General features: G+C 39.8%; 1 protein-coding gene across 1 annotated transcript; it reads right to left on the bottom strand.

Moving 5' to 3' along the window:
- Positions 1–10025: 10025 nt before the first annotated feature.
- On the bottom strand, positions 10026–13630 carry LOC149191067 (uncharacterized). Its single transcript, XM_089410653.1, has 5 exons — positions 12435–13630; positions 11368–12330; positions 10776–11068; positions 10504–10685; positions 10026–10205 (listed from the first exon to the last, which is right to left on the bottom strand). Exons 1-5 carry the CDS (start codon positions 13628–13630, stop codon positions 10026–10028), a joined length of 2814 nt encoding a protein of 937 aa, XP_089266779.1.
- Between the last annotated feature and the right edge of the window lie 2444 nt (positions 13631–16074).

Raw genomic sequence — 16074 nt, 5'->3', positions numbered from 1 at the left:
ATTGATGATAATGGAGAATCAAGAGTCTTACAGGTTAAGAAGAAAGCCACACCAGTTAGGAGGGAAACAGTTATGCAAGTAAAGCATAGTCGTAGGAAAGCGTGCAAGCTATTTTCAATACACATTTCTAGTGATAAGGGTAAGGAGGTTGAGGATATAGATGTGTTGAGCAGGTACCCAATTTTGTACCCAATTTTGCAGCAGTTCAAGGACGTGTTTCCTGAGGACTTTACAAAGTTTCCACCTCACAAGGGGGTAGACTTTTCTACTGAGTTAGTGCCGGGGGAAACTCCAACATCAAAATCACCTTACAAGATTAGCACACCTAAGTTGATTGAGTTAAAGCTACAGTTGAAAGAAATGTTGGACAAGGGATACATTAGGCCAAGAGTATCACCTTAGGGTGCACCCGTATTTTTTGTGTGGAAGAAGGATGGTACTCTCGATTATGCATTGATTACAGATAGCTGAAAAAAGTGACAATCAAGAACAAGTACCCTTTGCCGAGGATTGATGACGTGTTAGATCACCTGAAGGGAGAAGCAGTGTTCTCAAAGATCGGCTTCAGATCAGGATACCATCAGGTACGCATCAAATAGGACATTTACAAGACTGCGTTCAAGATGAGGTATGAAAATTATGAGTTTGTTGTTATTCCATTTGGAACTAATGCTCCAACTACATTCACGTGTTTGATGAATAGTGTGTTGCATCCATATTTAGATAAGTTTTTTATTTTGTTCATTGATGATATACTAATATATTCTAAAAATGATGAGGAGCATGTCGAGCATTTAGCAGCAATATTGAGGTTGTTGAGAGAGCATCAATTGTATGTTAATCTCAACAAGTGTAACTTCTTTCAGAGTGAGGTAAACTACTATGGACATGTTGTCTCCAAGGAGAGAATTGCAATAGATCCAAAGAAGATAAGGGCCATCATGGAATGGGTAGCTCCTAAGAGTGTGGATCAGGTAAGATCTTTCATGGGTATGGAAGGCTATTACAGGAGGTTCATCAAGAAATTCTCATAGAATTCTTATCATATCACATCATTGCAAAGGAAAGGTAAAAAGTTTGAATGGAAAAAGGAGTGTGAGGCTAGATTTAAGCAGCTTAAGTAGTTGTTGACACATGCACCAGTGCTATAGATTGTAGATTCAAACAAAGAGTTTGCAGTATGCATAGATGCTTGCAAAAGAGGGCTTGGTGTAGTGCTTATGTAGGATGGACATGTGGTGTGTTATGAGTCTCGCAAACTGAATGAGCACGAACATAATTACCCCACACATGATCTTGAGTTAGTTGTGATCATACATGCATTGAATGTGTGGAGACACTATATTCTTGGCAAGAGATTTGTATTTATGATTGATCACATTGGGTTGAGGTATTTGTTTGACCAGCCAAAGCTTAATGCCATGTAGGCTAGATGGTTGTCCACGATCATCGAGCTTGATTTTGAGATCAGGTACATCAAAGGTAAAGAGAACAAGGTGATAGATGCTCTCAATACACGGGTACAAGTACATCACTTGGCAGTTATGAGCTCCTATGGGATAGACTTATAGGATAATATTTTGCAGGCAGGTCAGCAAGATGCTAGGTATATGGAGATTGTGCATAGGATGCAACAGGGTGATAGTATAGTTATAGGTGAAGGTACACGTACAGGTAGTGGTACAAGTATAGGTAGGAGTACAGGCACATGTATAGGTACACATATAAGTGCAGGTGCATAGGGTATGAATTACTGTCTTACAATGGATGGATTGGTAAAGTTCTGAGATAGGATATATGTATTAGATAGTAGTGAGCTCAAGAAGGTGATCTTGAGGGATTTTCATGTGAAACTATATTCAGGTCACCTAGGTTATCAGAAGACCTTGATAGTAGTGAAGATATATTACTATTGGCCAAATTTGAAGAGGGATTTAGTAGAGTTTATTTTGAGGTGTTTCGACGTACAATGAATGGAAGCAGAAGGTAAAAATCTAGGTGGAATACTACAACTGATCGCGATTCCAAAGTGGAAATGGGAGGTCATTTCCATGGATTTCATAACAGGGTTTCCTAAAATAGTGAAGCAACATGACTCCATTATGGTCATTGTGGAAAAGTTAACAAAGTTTGCACACTTAATTTTGGTGAAGTATACATTATTAGCTAGAGATGTGGCATAGGTATTCATTAGAGATGGGGTTAGACTACACAGTGTTCCAAAGATGATTTTGTCAAATAGGGATGCAAAGTTCACGTCTAAGTTTTGGAAGGATTTATTTGTAGGTTTGGGCATAGAGTTGGCCTTCAACACAGCTTATCATCCACAGGAAGATGGATAGACAGAGAGGGTCAACAAGATATTGGAGGATATGTTGAGGATGTATGTGATGCATCAGCAATAGAAGTGGGAAGAGTATCTCCCTTTGGTAGAGTTTTCATACAACAACGGTTATCAAGAGTCACTGAGGATGAGTCCTTTTGAAGCATTGTATGTTTGGAGTTGCAACACTCCCATCAATTGGAGTGATATGGTTAGCAGAGTATTGATTGGACCAAATATGTTGGAAGACATGGAACAGGAAATGCAGTTGATCAAGAAGAATCTAAAGGAAACACAGTATAGGCAAAAGAGTTATGCAGATAGGAATATGTTGTTCAAGGAGTTCCATTTTTAGGAACAATTGTACTTGTGCATTAAACCAAAAAATATCTCCTTGCGGATTGGCTCATATGCCAAGCTGGCACCAAGGTTTTATGGACTCTTCAGTATCATTGAGAGCATTGGGCTAGTAGCTTATCAACTTACATTGCCTCCGACAATGAGAGTCCATGATGTTTTCCATGTATCTTTTCTTAAGAAGTATGTTAAGGATGTTGATCATTTGATTGATTGGTCTGTATTGTAGGTGGAACCAAATGGAGAATTCCAGCCAGACCCTCAACGCATGTTGCAAAAAAAAGTGTTCATGCTCCAGAACTGAGAAATCAAGCAAGTTAAAGTGCAATGGAATCACTTTGGGCCCGATGAAGCTACATGGGAGATGGTAGATCATATGCAGGCTATGTATCCTTCCTTGTTTGACGGTTGAGGCAAAGTAGCTTTGATATGGTGGTGTGGTATTTGCTTTATGGTGGTTTGGTATTTTTCTTTATGGTGGCTTGGTATTTGTTTTATGGTGGTTGGTGGTTCGATATATGCCTTATGATGGTTGATATATGTTATATGATGTTTAGATATATGCATATATATGGTGTTTAGTATACGTTTTATATATGCTTTGGTACATGTTTTGACATATGTTTTGATATTGATATTTATGATGATGTTGTTATATGTACACAATGTGTATATGGATGTAAAAACCATTACAAGCTATGATATAAAGTTCCATTATATGGTATGGGTGGCATGTCATTATGATTATGTTGTCATGTTACTATGCTATAAGATGGTTATGTTATCATGATGTTATGATGTTATATGGGTCGGAACTCAGTAGGATGATCGTTGTAAATATCGTAATGAGTTGTGTTAAAAGCTCCACTATGTAGTATGTTTTCATGTTGTCATGATGTTTTGAGGAGATCTTTCATTGTAAACACTGCATTGAGTTGTGTTATAAAGCTCCATGAGCAGTATGTCTTCTTTCAACAGGTTATTGAGGTATATGTGTGATTGAACACCGAGGACAGTGTCCCCTAAGGGGTAGGGTTATGTAACAACCCTGGTGAAAATTTTGTGTAATACAGTTAAAAACAATAACCACGGTTGATGGGACACTTCTTCCAAGCTAAATGTTGGGCAAGACATCCTGGGGGTGTTCATTTGGTTTTTCATGGCTAAGGAAATTGGCAAAGGCAATGGCTAAGGCTTTGGAAAGGCAAAATGGAATTTTGGCACAATTATTTATTAAAATAATGGAAATTAGGAGAAAAAGGAGGTGAAAGGTCACAAGTTGCATGTGAGGAGGAAAATAAAGGAAAATAATGGAAAATGAAGAAAATAGAGGCCTCATTCATAAAAAGGTTTATGGAGATCAGTTGGTAACCTTTTGTTAGTTCAGTGTTGGAGCCCTCTCATTAATCTCTCTCTCTCTCATACTCTTGGACACTTAGAGTTTTCTTGGAGCACTTTAGCATTGGAGCAAGAAGGGAAAAGAAGGAAAGAGGAAGCAAGGATCAATTAGGGAAAGGAAGTATCAAGCAACTACAATATGATTCATTGCAAGTATTGACTTGCATGTGTATTTTACTTAATAAAAGTTGGCATGCATAGGACTGGATGTGTTTCTTTTATACCATGGCATGGGTTTTGACAGGTGTGACAGTATTTTCAGCCTAGCCTTGCCATTTCCTAATAGCTTTGATGAGATGGGTTCTCTCATCCGGTGTATGTGGGATGGTCCGATTGGATTTGAAGCTGAGTGGGGTGGATCTTCGAATTGACAAACACATGGTGTATTGGTCCCTGAACCGGACTGAGGATCATGAATCCACTGGCCTAGCAATCTCTAAACTAGACTATGGGTTGTGGTAAAGCCAGATTGTGTGCCTCGGTGGGCCTAGGAATCCTTCTCGGTGAATGGCGGGATATACAGTAAATCCAAGAGGTGGATTTTCTGTCTGTTGGGCTTAGTGGTTCCGGGATGGAATGTACGTAAATCTTGGAGAGTATGTCTATGTGTAGAGCCTAGTGATCCCTGGATCGAACTGTGGATGCACGGTAAAGCCTGAGAGACTAGGAGGCACTCAAATTTCTCACGGTGTAGGTTGAGAACTCTGGTGGCATCCACATTGATTGGTGTTTTTTGATGTGTTCTATGAGTCCCACATTCATGCTTGGAATATCTTATGGTGGTGACTGGATGAAGAGAGACTTGTCTCAACCAATCTATGGTTGGGTGGAACATGGTAGTCCCAACTCCAGTTGATTCATTTCATTCATTAATGAGAAATTCATTCTCTTGATTTCGTGTGTAAAAGTACTAATGTATACATGAATTTTGATGGCTGATATGTCCATTGTATTTTTGTTCCTATTATGTTGGTTATATGTATATTTTGTGACAGTAGCTATGTATGGTTCTACACATGTTTTTAATTGTATCTGAATGGATAATGTATCTATGATCTAATAAATTATAAGGTAGAAAATGACATGAGGAAATAATGGTTCATGGTGATTCTCAGATAAGTATCTGATCCCTACACTTAATTATGTTGTTTACACCTGTAATTTACATTTTCATGATATGTTTGATGAAATGTCTGTCATGGCTAGTAGGGGTCTGGTTATGGTCTTGTTCATCTTGTTGCTTCGAATCCCAGAATGCTAGAAAAACATAGAGTTAGCCTAAAGACTAACTTGCCTAGGAAATGTCTGGGGAGAGTTATAACTCACCTGGGCAGCGTCTGGGGAGCGTTATAACTCACCTTGGAAGTTTTTGGGGAGCATTACTCTGGCCTAAGTTGGTTAAAGCAATAGTAGGACCCAGGGATAGGTTGTCTGAGTGGATGAATTGTCTTGTAAAGGTCTTATGGATGATGTTGGATGACTGTGTGTGATGTTCCATTGATTCTACTTCCTTAAGGTCACCTAGGAGGTTGAATCTGATCATGGATCCTCTCATCTCATGTTTACCTCGGTTGGCATGGTTACTTGGGTGGATGTGGGAGGAGGGTGTTACATAGATATATCATAATATTATAAAATCAAACGAAAGTTACACAAGTTACAAATGGCTCAATATTTCTTGGAAGTAGGGAATATCTCAGAAACTCAAATGTTTCGGGTGGTTGGCCATCCATGGTCATATTCTCACATAGGATCAGCTACAGCATATGGGTTTCAACTGTCCCAATGTTATTCACATGTGTAGAATGGAAGCTGAGGATGTGAATCATCTGCTATTAAGATGTCCTTTGCAAGGGTGGTATGAGATAGAGTGTTGGACACACTAAAAATTGGCACGCTGAAGGTGCGCATTACACTGGAAAAATATATGAGACATTGGATTAAAAAATACACATCACACCGCTACCTTCCATTCTTCATTATATGGACTATTTGGAGGTTCAAAAACTCTAAAAATTTTGAAGTGAAAGAGCCAATGGTTAAGGAAGTCACTCTTCAATCAGTGGCATACTACGAAAAATGTGGAATCGGGACAAAAAACACTCAGAAAAGAATGCCCAAAATCAAGAATATTAACAGAAAATTCCCCTTATGTTTCTTCGAGGGGGCCTTCCAGCAAAGGAAATGTGGTTGTGGTGCATACATCACAGTTGAAACTAGTCATTTCTACCATTATTGGTGGGAGGGGGGTACAGGGACAAATAGCACGGTTAGGATCATTGCACTATGGGCATCCTTTTAATGCAAAAATGGTTGGATTTAGATCATCTACAAATTTATGGTGACACAAAAGGAATTATAAACTGGGTAAAGGATTATACATATTTTAACCCTCCAATTCTGTCAAACTGGATGTCATGCATCAGGACACTGGTAAGCTCCTTCCAGGACATCTCTTTCCAGCACATATATAGAGAACAAAATATGATCACATACAACCTATCAAAAAGGGGCATCACTATGGTTCCAAGTAAATTTTTCTTTGTTGTTTATGAGCAGGATATCCTCACCAATGTTGGCGCATATATTATTACTAGAAGACAAAACAAGTGACAAAGCCATTCCCAAAATGATGAAAACATTGTATTGTGTTTTTTTGTTACATTTTGAAATGTAAGTCACAGTACTAAGAACGTATTTTGTTGGACATACTGACTTATGTAAAAAGGAGAAAATCACAGGGATAAAAAGCAAGATAGTAATTTCTGTGTTAAGAAAATGAATAGTTTGGTAGAAACATAAACAAGAATGATGTGACACACTTATATTTCATAATATAAAGTGTGTTTTTTTCCTCTGAAAAAATTAATAAATAAATAAATAAAACAAAAACAAAAACAAAAAACAAAAAAAACAAATGTACTAAGAGGTCCCCTGTTATATATCTTTTGAAAGTTTAGTAGTCAAATGTTCTACAATTTATTTACTTTCATATACCAATTTGATGTGTGGTTTGGTTGTAAAATTTTAATTGAAAAAAGAAAATCAATGCTAAATTAAAATACAAATTGATAGATGAAAAATAAGTCAATCTATTTTACATATTAATTAATTAGTTTAAATTCATCTTGATTATGGATATATCATGTGTAAAGAGTGAACAAATATGTCAAGGTGCAAACTTTCAAGCTTAAAAAAAAAATCACTTTGAGGAACTCGATCCATCTCTTCACATGTTAAATTAATTAGATTTACTTATTATTAATGTTTATTTAATAATCATATGTCAACTCCATGTTAAGAATTAAAGGAATTACACATCTCCCTAAAATTGTCAAGTAAAATGCATCTTTTTTTAAACCAAGTTACAAAGCCAATGGAAAGCCTAGAGTACTTCCCTCATTTAAGGAATGGTACTCAAGGCAAACCATAGAAACCTATAAGAGACAATATCTGTGAACAAAAAAACTCAAACATATTATAATAATATAGTAGATATGAAATCAATATGTCACTTTTATGAATCGAAAGTAAATAGGTATGATAACTTCCTATCAATGGCCCAAGATAAACCCCAATTGACATCATGTAAAATGCACTTATCCATGAAATAAGAGATTTTTTTAGATAATTAATGAAAAATATTTTATTTAAAGTGATTATATATATATATATATATATATATATATATATATATATATATATATATATATATATATATATATATATATATATATATTCCAAAGAAAAAAAACGAACTTTTTATATAATCGATAAAAAGTTACAAGTATATGCAAGTGCATTCAGTTTGCTTGTATGAGCAAATCATACAGCTGTTCCAGAGAAGAGTCTGCCTTCTCTGTACCAAAACTAGGAAGGAAGAGACTCTGGACATCTGGGTCAAAAGATTCAGCACCCATTCCAGTTACTTTCTACAATCATCCATATAAACCAAAAATGACCAAGTTCCAGATCGCGTATCTACTCCTGGGTCTCCTCGATGAGGAAAACAACCCACATATGGAAGTTAGATACCGTGGAAGAACGGAAAAAAGAGCCAACAGTTCGCCAAAAGACAGACTGTACATACATCCGGTTACATCAGTTTTGTATAGCAAATGTAAAAACAAAAACATAATGATAACAACAAAGACTAAACATAGGGAGGCTGATCCGACACATGGATCTGATCATGATCTTGTTCAGCTATTTTCCAACTGCCCATAGTTTGCTGCAAACCATCTTTAGAAAGCCTGTCTGTTGATTCATTTCGGTCCCTGTAAATATGGCCAATTGAAAAAACATTAAAAGAATGCTTTAAATTCAAGATTTCTTCTAATAGAGGTCTCAGCATGTAATTTTGGCATCTACTTTGACCATTAACCCACTTTACAACATTTAAGGAGTCCCCAAAGATCTGAACTGTGAAGATGTTCCTGTGAATAAGCCAACAAAGAAGAAGTTTTAAAGCGGAAAGTTCAGCAAAATTGTTTGTTCCGCTGCCTAGGCCCACTGAAGCTTTTAAAGAATGATTTTCATTTAGGTGTATAATTATCCCTGCTCCTGCTGAGTTGTTCTGAGAGGCCCCATCGAAATAAGCCCATGGGGTCCCTGCTTTGATTTGTTCTTCTCTGCTCTTTTTAGTATTCCTTGCCTCCTCTGAATCTGGGATATTGGATAGGATAGCAGTACATTGGAGAGCAATAATTTCAGCCGGGGTTTCTTTGTCTGTAAAGATACACCTGTTCCTTGCTATCCAAACGCCCCAGCAAATGATGGGGGGCAAATTCCGTAGATTTCCTTCTGTATACTGCCTCCACCATTTTTCCCAGGCCACGGATATATTATCACCATTCCAGCTCAGCTGCTTTTGTAAGAGGTTTTGAACCTCTCCCCATATTCTTTTGGCAAAGGGACATTTTATGAACAGGTGGTTTATCGTCTCCGAATCAGCTTTACATAAGGGACATCTCCCCGGTCCTTGCTTGAATCTGGACTGGAGAATATCCCATGATGGGATTTTCCTTTTTAGAGTACACCAGAAGAAAAGCCTGGCTTTTTTGGGGCATTTAAGTTTCCATAACTGTTTGACCCACCATTCCGGTTCTTCCCATCCTTTTTTTGTCATTAAAAATTTGTACCCGAACTTTGGAGAGTAAGCCCCAGTTTCCGCATGAGCCCATACCAATCGGTCCGGGCTGTCTTTCAGTCTTACATTTGATCTGATTAGTTCCTGAATGAAAGCCTTCCACTCGTTCCACCAGTAGGGTCTGAGATCTAATTCTTCACCAGACTTCCATGCTTGCCCCCAGATTGTGGACTGGCCGATCTTCTCAACCTGATTCAGATAGAGAATGTCCTTTGATTCCAGATGTCTGATCAATCCTGGGGAGAGAGCAAACTGTCCATTGCAGCCAACCCACGGATCTTTCCCTATTCTCAAATTTTCTCCATTTCCAACCTGCCAAGCCAATCCTTGTTCAATAATTTTAAATGCCTCTGTAGTAGCTTTCCATACCACCGAAACATTCCTTCCTTTCTTATTTGGGTTTCTGATCCATTCTTCCAGTGGAACAGGATCTACATATTTCCGCTTTACCACTCTTGTCCACAGGTTTTCTGAGTTGATGAGATTCCACCCAGATTTTGCTGCCAATGATAGACTAAAGTCATACAGATTTTTAATTCCCCATCCTCCCCATTCCTTTGGCCTTGCCACTTTCTCCCATGCAACCCAGGGAAGGACTGAGTCCTCCTTTGAGCCAGACCACAGGAATCTGCTGCATATTCTTCTGATCTTATGTAGAATCCCTTTAGGAACCCAGGTCAAGGCTGCCCAGAAAACCGGCATGGCTTGGAGGACAGATTTTACTAGCATCAATCTACCAACTCTAGATAGCCACTTGAAACTCTAATGTGTGATTTTGGCTTCGATTTTTGCTACCAGCTAGTTCCAATATTGCTTTCTGTACGCATTTGGCTTCAGCCAGAAACCCAAATACTTAAAAGGGTTTTCCATGTTGTTTACATCAAACGGCAATATAGATGTGATCAGGCTTTCCTCATGTCTGTTGAAACCTTCCATAATGAGGTGAGATTTTCTAAGATTTACTTGCATCCCTGTGGCCTTCATGAACAAATCAAGAATGTTTTTAAGTTATTTAATTTCATTCAAACTCCCGTTTGTAAATAATAAGATATCGTCTACAAATAGAAGATGAGAAATGAACATGTTTACAGCAACTTCCAAACCTTTTACCAAACCTGCTCTTCTGGCTTCCAGAATCAGTTGACTTAGACCCTCAGCCACTAGCAGAAAGAGCAGAGGCGACAAGGGGCATCCCTGTCTTAGGCCCCTTTGTCCTTTAAAAAAGGATGATGCTGCCCCATTTATTAAAACTAACACTAGTGATGCATCCCATTACCCAGTTGATGAAGTCCAGCTTAAATCCTAGATGAGTTAACAGCATCCTCAGATATGTCCAGCTGATCCTGTCATAGGCTTTTGACAAATCTATTTTAATCACAGCTCCTTTCTTGTTTGTCTGTCTGATACTGTGAATTGTCTCCTGTGCCACTCCAATGGCTTCATGAATTTTTCGACCATCTAGGAACCCAAACTATTCATTTGAAATGCATTTTGACAGAATTGGTTTTAACCGGACAGCTATCACTTTTGCAATAATTTTGTATATACAGTTGCACAATGATATAGGCCTGAAATCTTCAAAGGATTCCGGATCCTCCTTTTTAGGAATAAGTGCTATGAATGTGGAATTGAAAGGGGGATAGATTTCACCTTTCCTCCTCGACTCTTCCACAACCTCAGATAGTTCTGCTCCGATCTGTTCAAAGAAATGCTGGAAGAGTTCTATGGTCCACCCGTCCGGGCCAGGGCTCTTATCTTTAGCCATTGATTTTATTATGCCTTCCACCTCCTCCTTAGAAACTTCTCTAATTAGGTCCTCTGCTTCCTCCTCCTCTACATACCTGGGAAAGCATTGAGCAGTTCTGATCACTTCTACTAATGTTATCCCTCCTTGGTCAGTAAACAAATTCTGAAAGTGATTCCGTCCCAATTTGGATAACGACTCAAAAGAGTTGGCCTCTCTGCCCTCATCATCCTTTAGCTTCCAAATCGTGTTCGCGTTCTTCCTCCCTCTTGCATAGTTATGGAAAAATTTCGTGTTTTCGTCCCCGACTTTTAGCCAGATCGCCTTGCTCTTCAGCCTCCATTCCTCTTCTCTATCCAACAAGATTTGGTTCCTGTGCTTTTCAAGCAGTAGAACCTTTCTTTGGACTCCTGAGTTGCATATCCATCCGTCTCAGGGTCTTCCAGCTCCCGAAGTTCTGCATCAATTTTGGAGATATCCTCATTCTGCTTTTGTTTCCTTACTTTTGCCCATTCCATGGTAGCTTTTTTCAGTCTCTTTAAATTTTCCATGAAAAGGAAGCCTTTGCTTTCCCTTGAGTTTCTGTCTGGGTGTCTCCAAGTTTCCCTGAAAAGCCTATTGAAGGATTCCTCTTGAAGCCAGGATGCATTAAATTTAAAGGGGGCCGCTGGTTTATGGGGAGGTTTGGAGAGCTCCATAAGAACAGGGAAATGATCTGAGTTCCCTCCCTCGCCCACCCATTGCCTGAACATGGGAATTCTGGCTGCCAAATCTTCGCACAACAGGAACCGGTCCAATCTCTTAGCAATTCTTTCATCCCCTGCTCTTCTATTCCTCCAGGTAGGCTTTAGTTTGATAAGGTTTACATCAATCAGGTTGTGGGAGCTTAGGGTGGTCAAGAAAAAATCAGAGAGCGGGTCTTCTCTGGCTGAAGGACCCCAAGCTTCAGCACTCCCCACCGAGAAGTTTAAGTCTCCTCCTATTATCAGGTTATGATTTTTTAACAGAGATTTTGACAGAAGATCGGTCCAGAAGGATACCCTTCCCTGGCAGGGCCCATAGATATTTAAAATCAACAGAGGGTGACCGAATTCTGGGCATTGAAACTCCATCCCTAGCACATGAGCCATTCCCCAGTGGTTAATTAGCTGCATTCTTCCTTCCCTGAAGCCTATGGCCATTCCACCCGAGTGTCCAACAGAGTCAACTGCTAAGAAGAACCAGCCTGGGAGAGTAGCTCTAAGGGTCAACTCCACTTCTATACTTCTGCCTAGGGTCTCTTGAAGTAAAAGAACATCCGGGTTATAACGCTTAACTATCTCCTTTAAAGCCAGTTTTTTGGGTTTACTGGCTAAACCCCTGCAGTTCCAGGATAAAAAGATCATTTGATAACATTCTCATGGGGAATTGCTGCTCTAAGCGCCCCAGGGATAGACATTTGTTTGTCGTCTGCCACATCATACTTCGCCTTTACCTGTGCTTTGGACAGGTTTGATTTCCTGCCTCTAGCCTTCCTTTTGAAGGCCTGAGACGAGGATGGGCCTAAGCCACCAACCGGTTCAGGGATTACATGCTTTTTGTCAAGGGATCTTAGATTGTAATGACACGCCGGGGTGGAGGGAGCAGGATCTTTTAATCCAAGAGGGACATCTTCACAGTTCAGGTCAAGTGAGGGTATAGCAGCAGTGATGTTTTCAATATTAAGGAGATCATCATTGTTACAATTATTCATTTGTGAGCCAGAAATCAAGCAAGCATCTTTAAAATCTGAATATAAAGATTGGTTACTTGAGTCTATTTGCATACCCTTTGTGTCTTCGACCGGGATGACTGTTGATTCCTTGATAGGCTCCTTTGATGGATTCTCGGGTCCACGATGGTCCTCATTTGCTTCACCTTCCACCGGCTGGGCTGCTCCGGCTTGTTCCACTCGGGCCTCTTTAAGGTTAAAGTCTGCTTCCATAAAACCCTCCTCTAATGTATCTTCTGTTCCAGGATCCTTTTCCAGCTCCACTGCCATCTCCCCCTGATCGCCTTTCTTCTGAGTCCTTCTTCTGCGGATGCCCAGCGGACAGTCTCTTGCTAGGTGCCCGTATTCGTGGCATCTATGACATCTAAAGGGTAGATGTTCGTAGTCCAGCGGTTGCTCAAAAACATAGTCTCTGTATTGCAGATTGATGGATTCCGCAAGACCTTCTTTTGGATTTAGACTGACCAGGATCCGGGCCATAGCTCTGTTGTGAGTATGAAGGAAGGACATGTCTGCCTCCAGAAATGTGCCAAGAAGGTTTCCAATCGACCTGAAAACCGATTCAACCCAGAGAAAAGGGGGTAGGCCAGGAGCCCTTACCCAAACAGGAAATTCATCTACCTTCTCCCTTTTCGCATCAAATAAGGGTGTCCATCGTTTGAAAAGGACTGGGCGATTCCCAAAAGCCCAATTCTTCCCTGCAACCCAATCCGCCTCTTCCTTGCTCTCAAATCTCACCATAAACCACCCTTTCACCAAGACTGCTACCTTGAAATTTTTAATCGGTGCCGTCTTCCACTGTTGCTCCACCCAATGTTTTAAGAATTTTCCTGAGTAACTCTTGCCTCTAGCCCTCCCTACCAGAGTGCATTCCGCCACCTCTAGAGTGTCCTCTACCTGTACATCCATACCCAGAACTAAGTTCCCTTCAATCTTCTTCTTCTTTAGGGGTTTCGGTTTTTTCGTTTCCCCCCGGTCTTTTCCTGCCCAGAGTCCTCCTCCCTATCTTGTGGCTTTGGGTCACTCTTGGCTGCTTCTGCTTGTTGTCCGGGCTCAATATTATCTAGGGTTTGATTCCCCTTGCCTGGGTTCTCTGATGGGGTTCTATCTCCAATACCTGTAGCATATCCGGAACCCTCTTTCGGCAACCCAGAGGCTGGATCATCACGTTCAGCCCTTTGCTCCGAGGGTTCACCCGTTCCTACAGCAATCACTCCAATTCCCAGGCTGGGTCTGAACGTTCCTTTTGCGGTAATTGGTCTGGTAATTTCCGGCGATCCTCCCCCCTCTGCTACTGCAATATCGGCTTTAAGGCCTCCTCCAACCGATCTCCAGATTCCATGACTCGCTTTGTAGTTTATGATGTCTTCAAGCCCTCCGGATAAAAAGGGAGTATTAAGGAGGGGTTTTTCCTTTCTTTCCTGAACGATGAAAGGATTATCTGTCAACTGAAAACCTTTCTCCTGAGGACCTGTAGCTTGACAAACCCTTTCTCCATGGCTATTCAGCCCGACCAGCTCCAGGCTTTCCTCCAGTAACCCTTTTGCTGCTTTGTTGCTCCATGAACCTTCCAAAGCGAATTCCTCGGATGCATGACTGCCAGCTGACCCAAAAAACTTGTCAATATTTTGGGCATTTACCTCCTTTCCCCAAACCGACAAGATGTCTTCCGGTGCAGGTTCAAGGTTGACTGCCTCTCTAGGTTTCACCATGGTAATTATCCTGCAGTAAACATTTACGGTCAACTGTTAATGGTCTGATTCCTTCCGCATATGCTATGTTCAGCCTCGGGTATTCTGGTAATGCTGCCAATGCATTCTTCTCAAGGGTTAATACCATTTGTTTGCTCGGTTAAGGTTAAGCCTCCACGTTCCAATACCGCCGTTCAGATTGAACCCCAGCTGTCCTCATCTACCTAGTCATCCAGTCGCTGCCCCGTTGTGCAAACCTGCTGACCCGACTCGTACCTCCTAGTCTCCATCATCCTGCTATGGGCCTAGTCTGCAGCACCCTAGGCCGACTGCCTAGGCTGCCCTGGTTCGAGCCCTCCTACTCCGAACAATGAGCTAATTGAGTACCAAGACAAGAAAATAATTTCGTCCAAAAATTTCCAATCAAAATGGGATCTCTGTCACTTACAATAATCTTTGGATTTCCATGTAGCTTTTTCATATATATATATATATATATATAATTCTTCTTACTAATTCACAAATACAAACAAATCACCCACAAGTGTTTCTAGATGGATAGACGCAAAGGACTGCTCTTAAGGGGGTGCAGGGAGAATTGTATTCTTACCACCATTGCACCAATTTTTTTTGTCAATAGGGTTGGGACCTTCCACCAACAATCATGCAAAGCTCATCACACTAATGCTTTTATTACAACTTACTCAAGAAAAGGGAATCTCTCACTTCCATATATATGGTCTCTCTCAGTTAGTGACTAATTGGATGAAAGGGTCCTCTATGTTTCAAAATTACACTCTATAACATCTTTTCAAAATCATTTAACACTCAACATTTTACTTTTCACATCTCACTTTTGAACATGTCTACAAGGACATGAATCAAGATGTAGACCACCTCTCAAAATCAAGTTTCAACCTAGACCTCAGAACATGGAAGGTTACAATGAATTAAAAAGGCCACTAAAGAGAACACATTTATGATCTTTGGTTCTAAACAAGATGCAAACAAAAAACTTGTATTTTGTCTTCTTCCTATGTTTGTTGCATAGCAAAGTTTTTTGAATATGGATATAGTATAACTTTTTTAAAGAGAATATTTTTTCGCCCTCTCATCAATGATAGATGAATATATATGCCCTTTTGGCAAATAAAAATTCCTTGGGTATATAAGGATGTAATTTTATACATAAATAAAATTACAATTCTTTTTTCTTTATATATATATATATAGACATTGAAATATTTTTTTAAATGTTATCTATTAATTTTATATTGAACATAAAATAATTATATATCTTTATTATATTTAGTGGTATAAATCACACCCAAAGGGGTTGGATCCAATGGTGGAAAGAGAGGATTTTTTCACCCTTGTGTAAATTGAGTCTTTTTCCGAGGGTGAAAAGCTCCTTGCTTTCCACTATTAGATCACCAGCTGGTTTGTGTGTGATTTAGTCCCCATCATGTCACTAGTTCAAATATCATGAGGAGGGGTTGAGGGTGGGAGCCACTTTTGGGTAATAATAACTATCCCAAGGGGCGTCCAAGCTTACTCGAGCCTCACACAACAGTAGTAACAATATCCCACTAGTGGGTAGATCGTTCTTCCATTCAAAATTAGGGTTGGTCCTAGGATTGTCCATGCTTATCCGAGCCTCAC

The sequence above is a fragment of the Pinus tabuliformis genome, chromosome 3_1 (assembly GCF_031772625.1).
Source record: "Pinus tabuliformis cultivar Carrire ecotype Pingquan chromosome 3_1, CPIR1, whole genome shotgun sequence".
NCBI classification, from domain to species: domain Eukaryota; kingdom Viridiplantae; phylum Streptophyta; class Pinopsida; order Pinales; family Pinaceae; genus Pinus; species Pinus tabuliformis.
The sequence above is the reverse complement of the archived record's forward strand: the minus strand, read 5'-3'. Positions and strand labels throughout refer to the sequence as shown.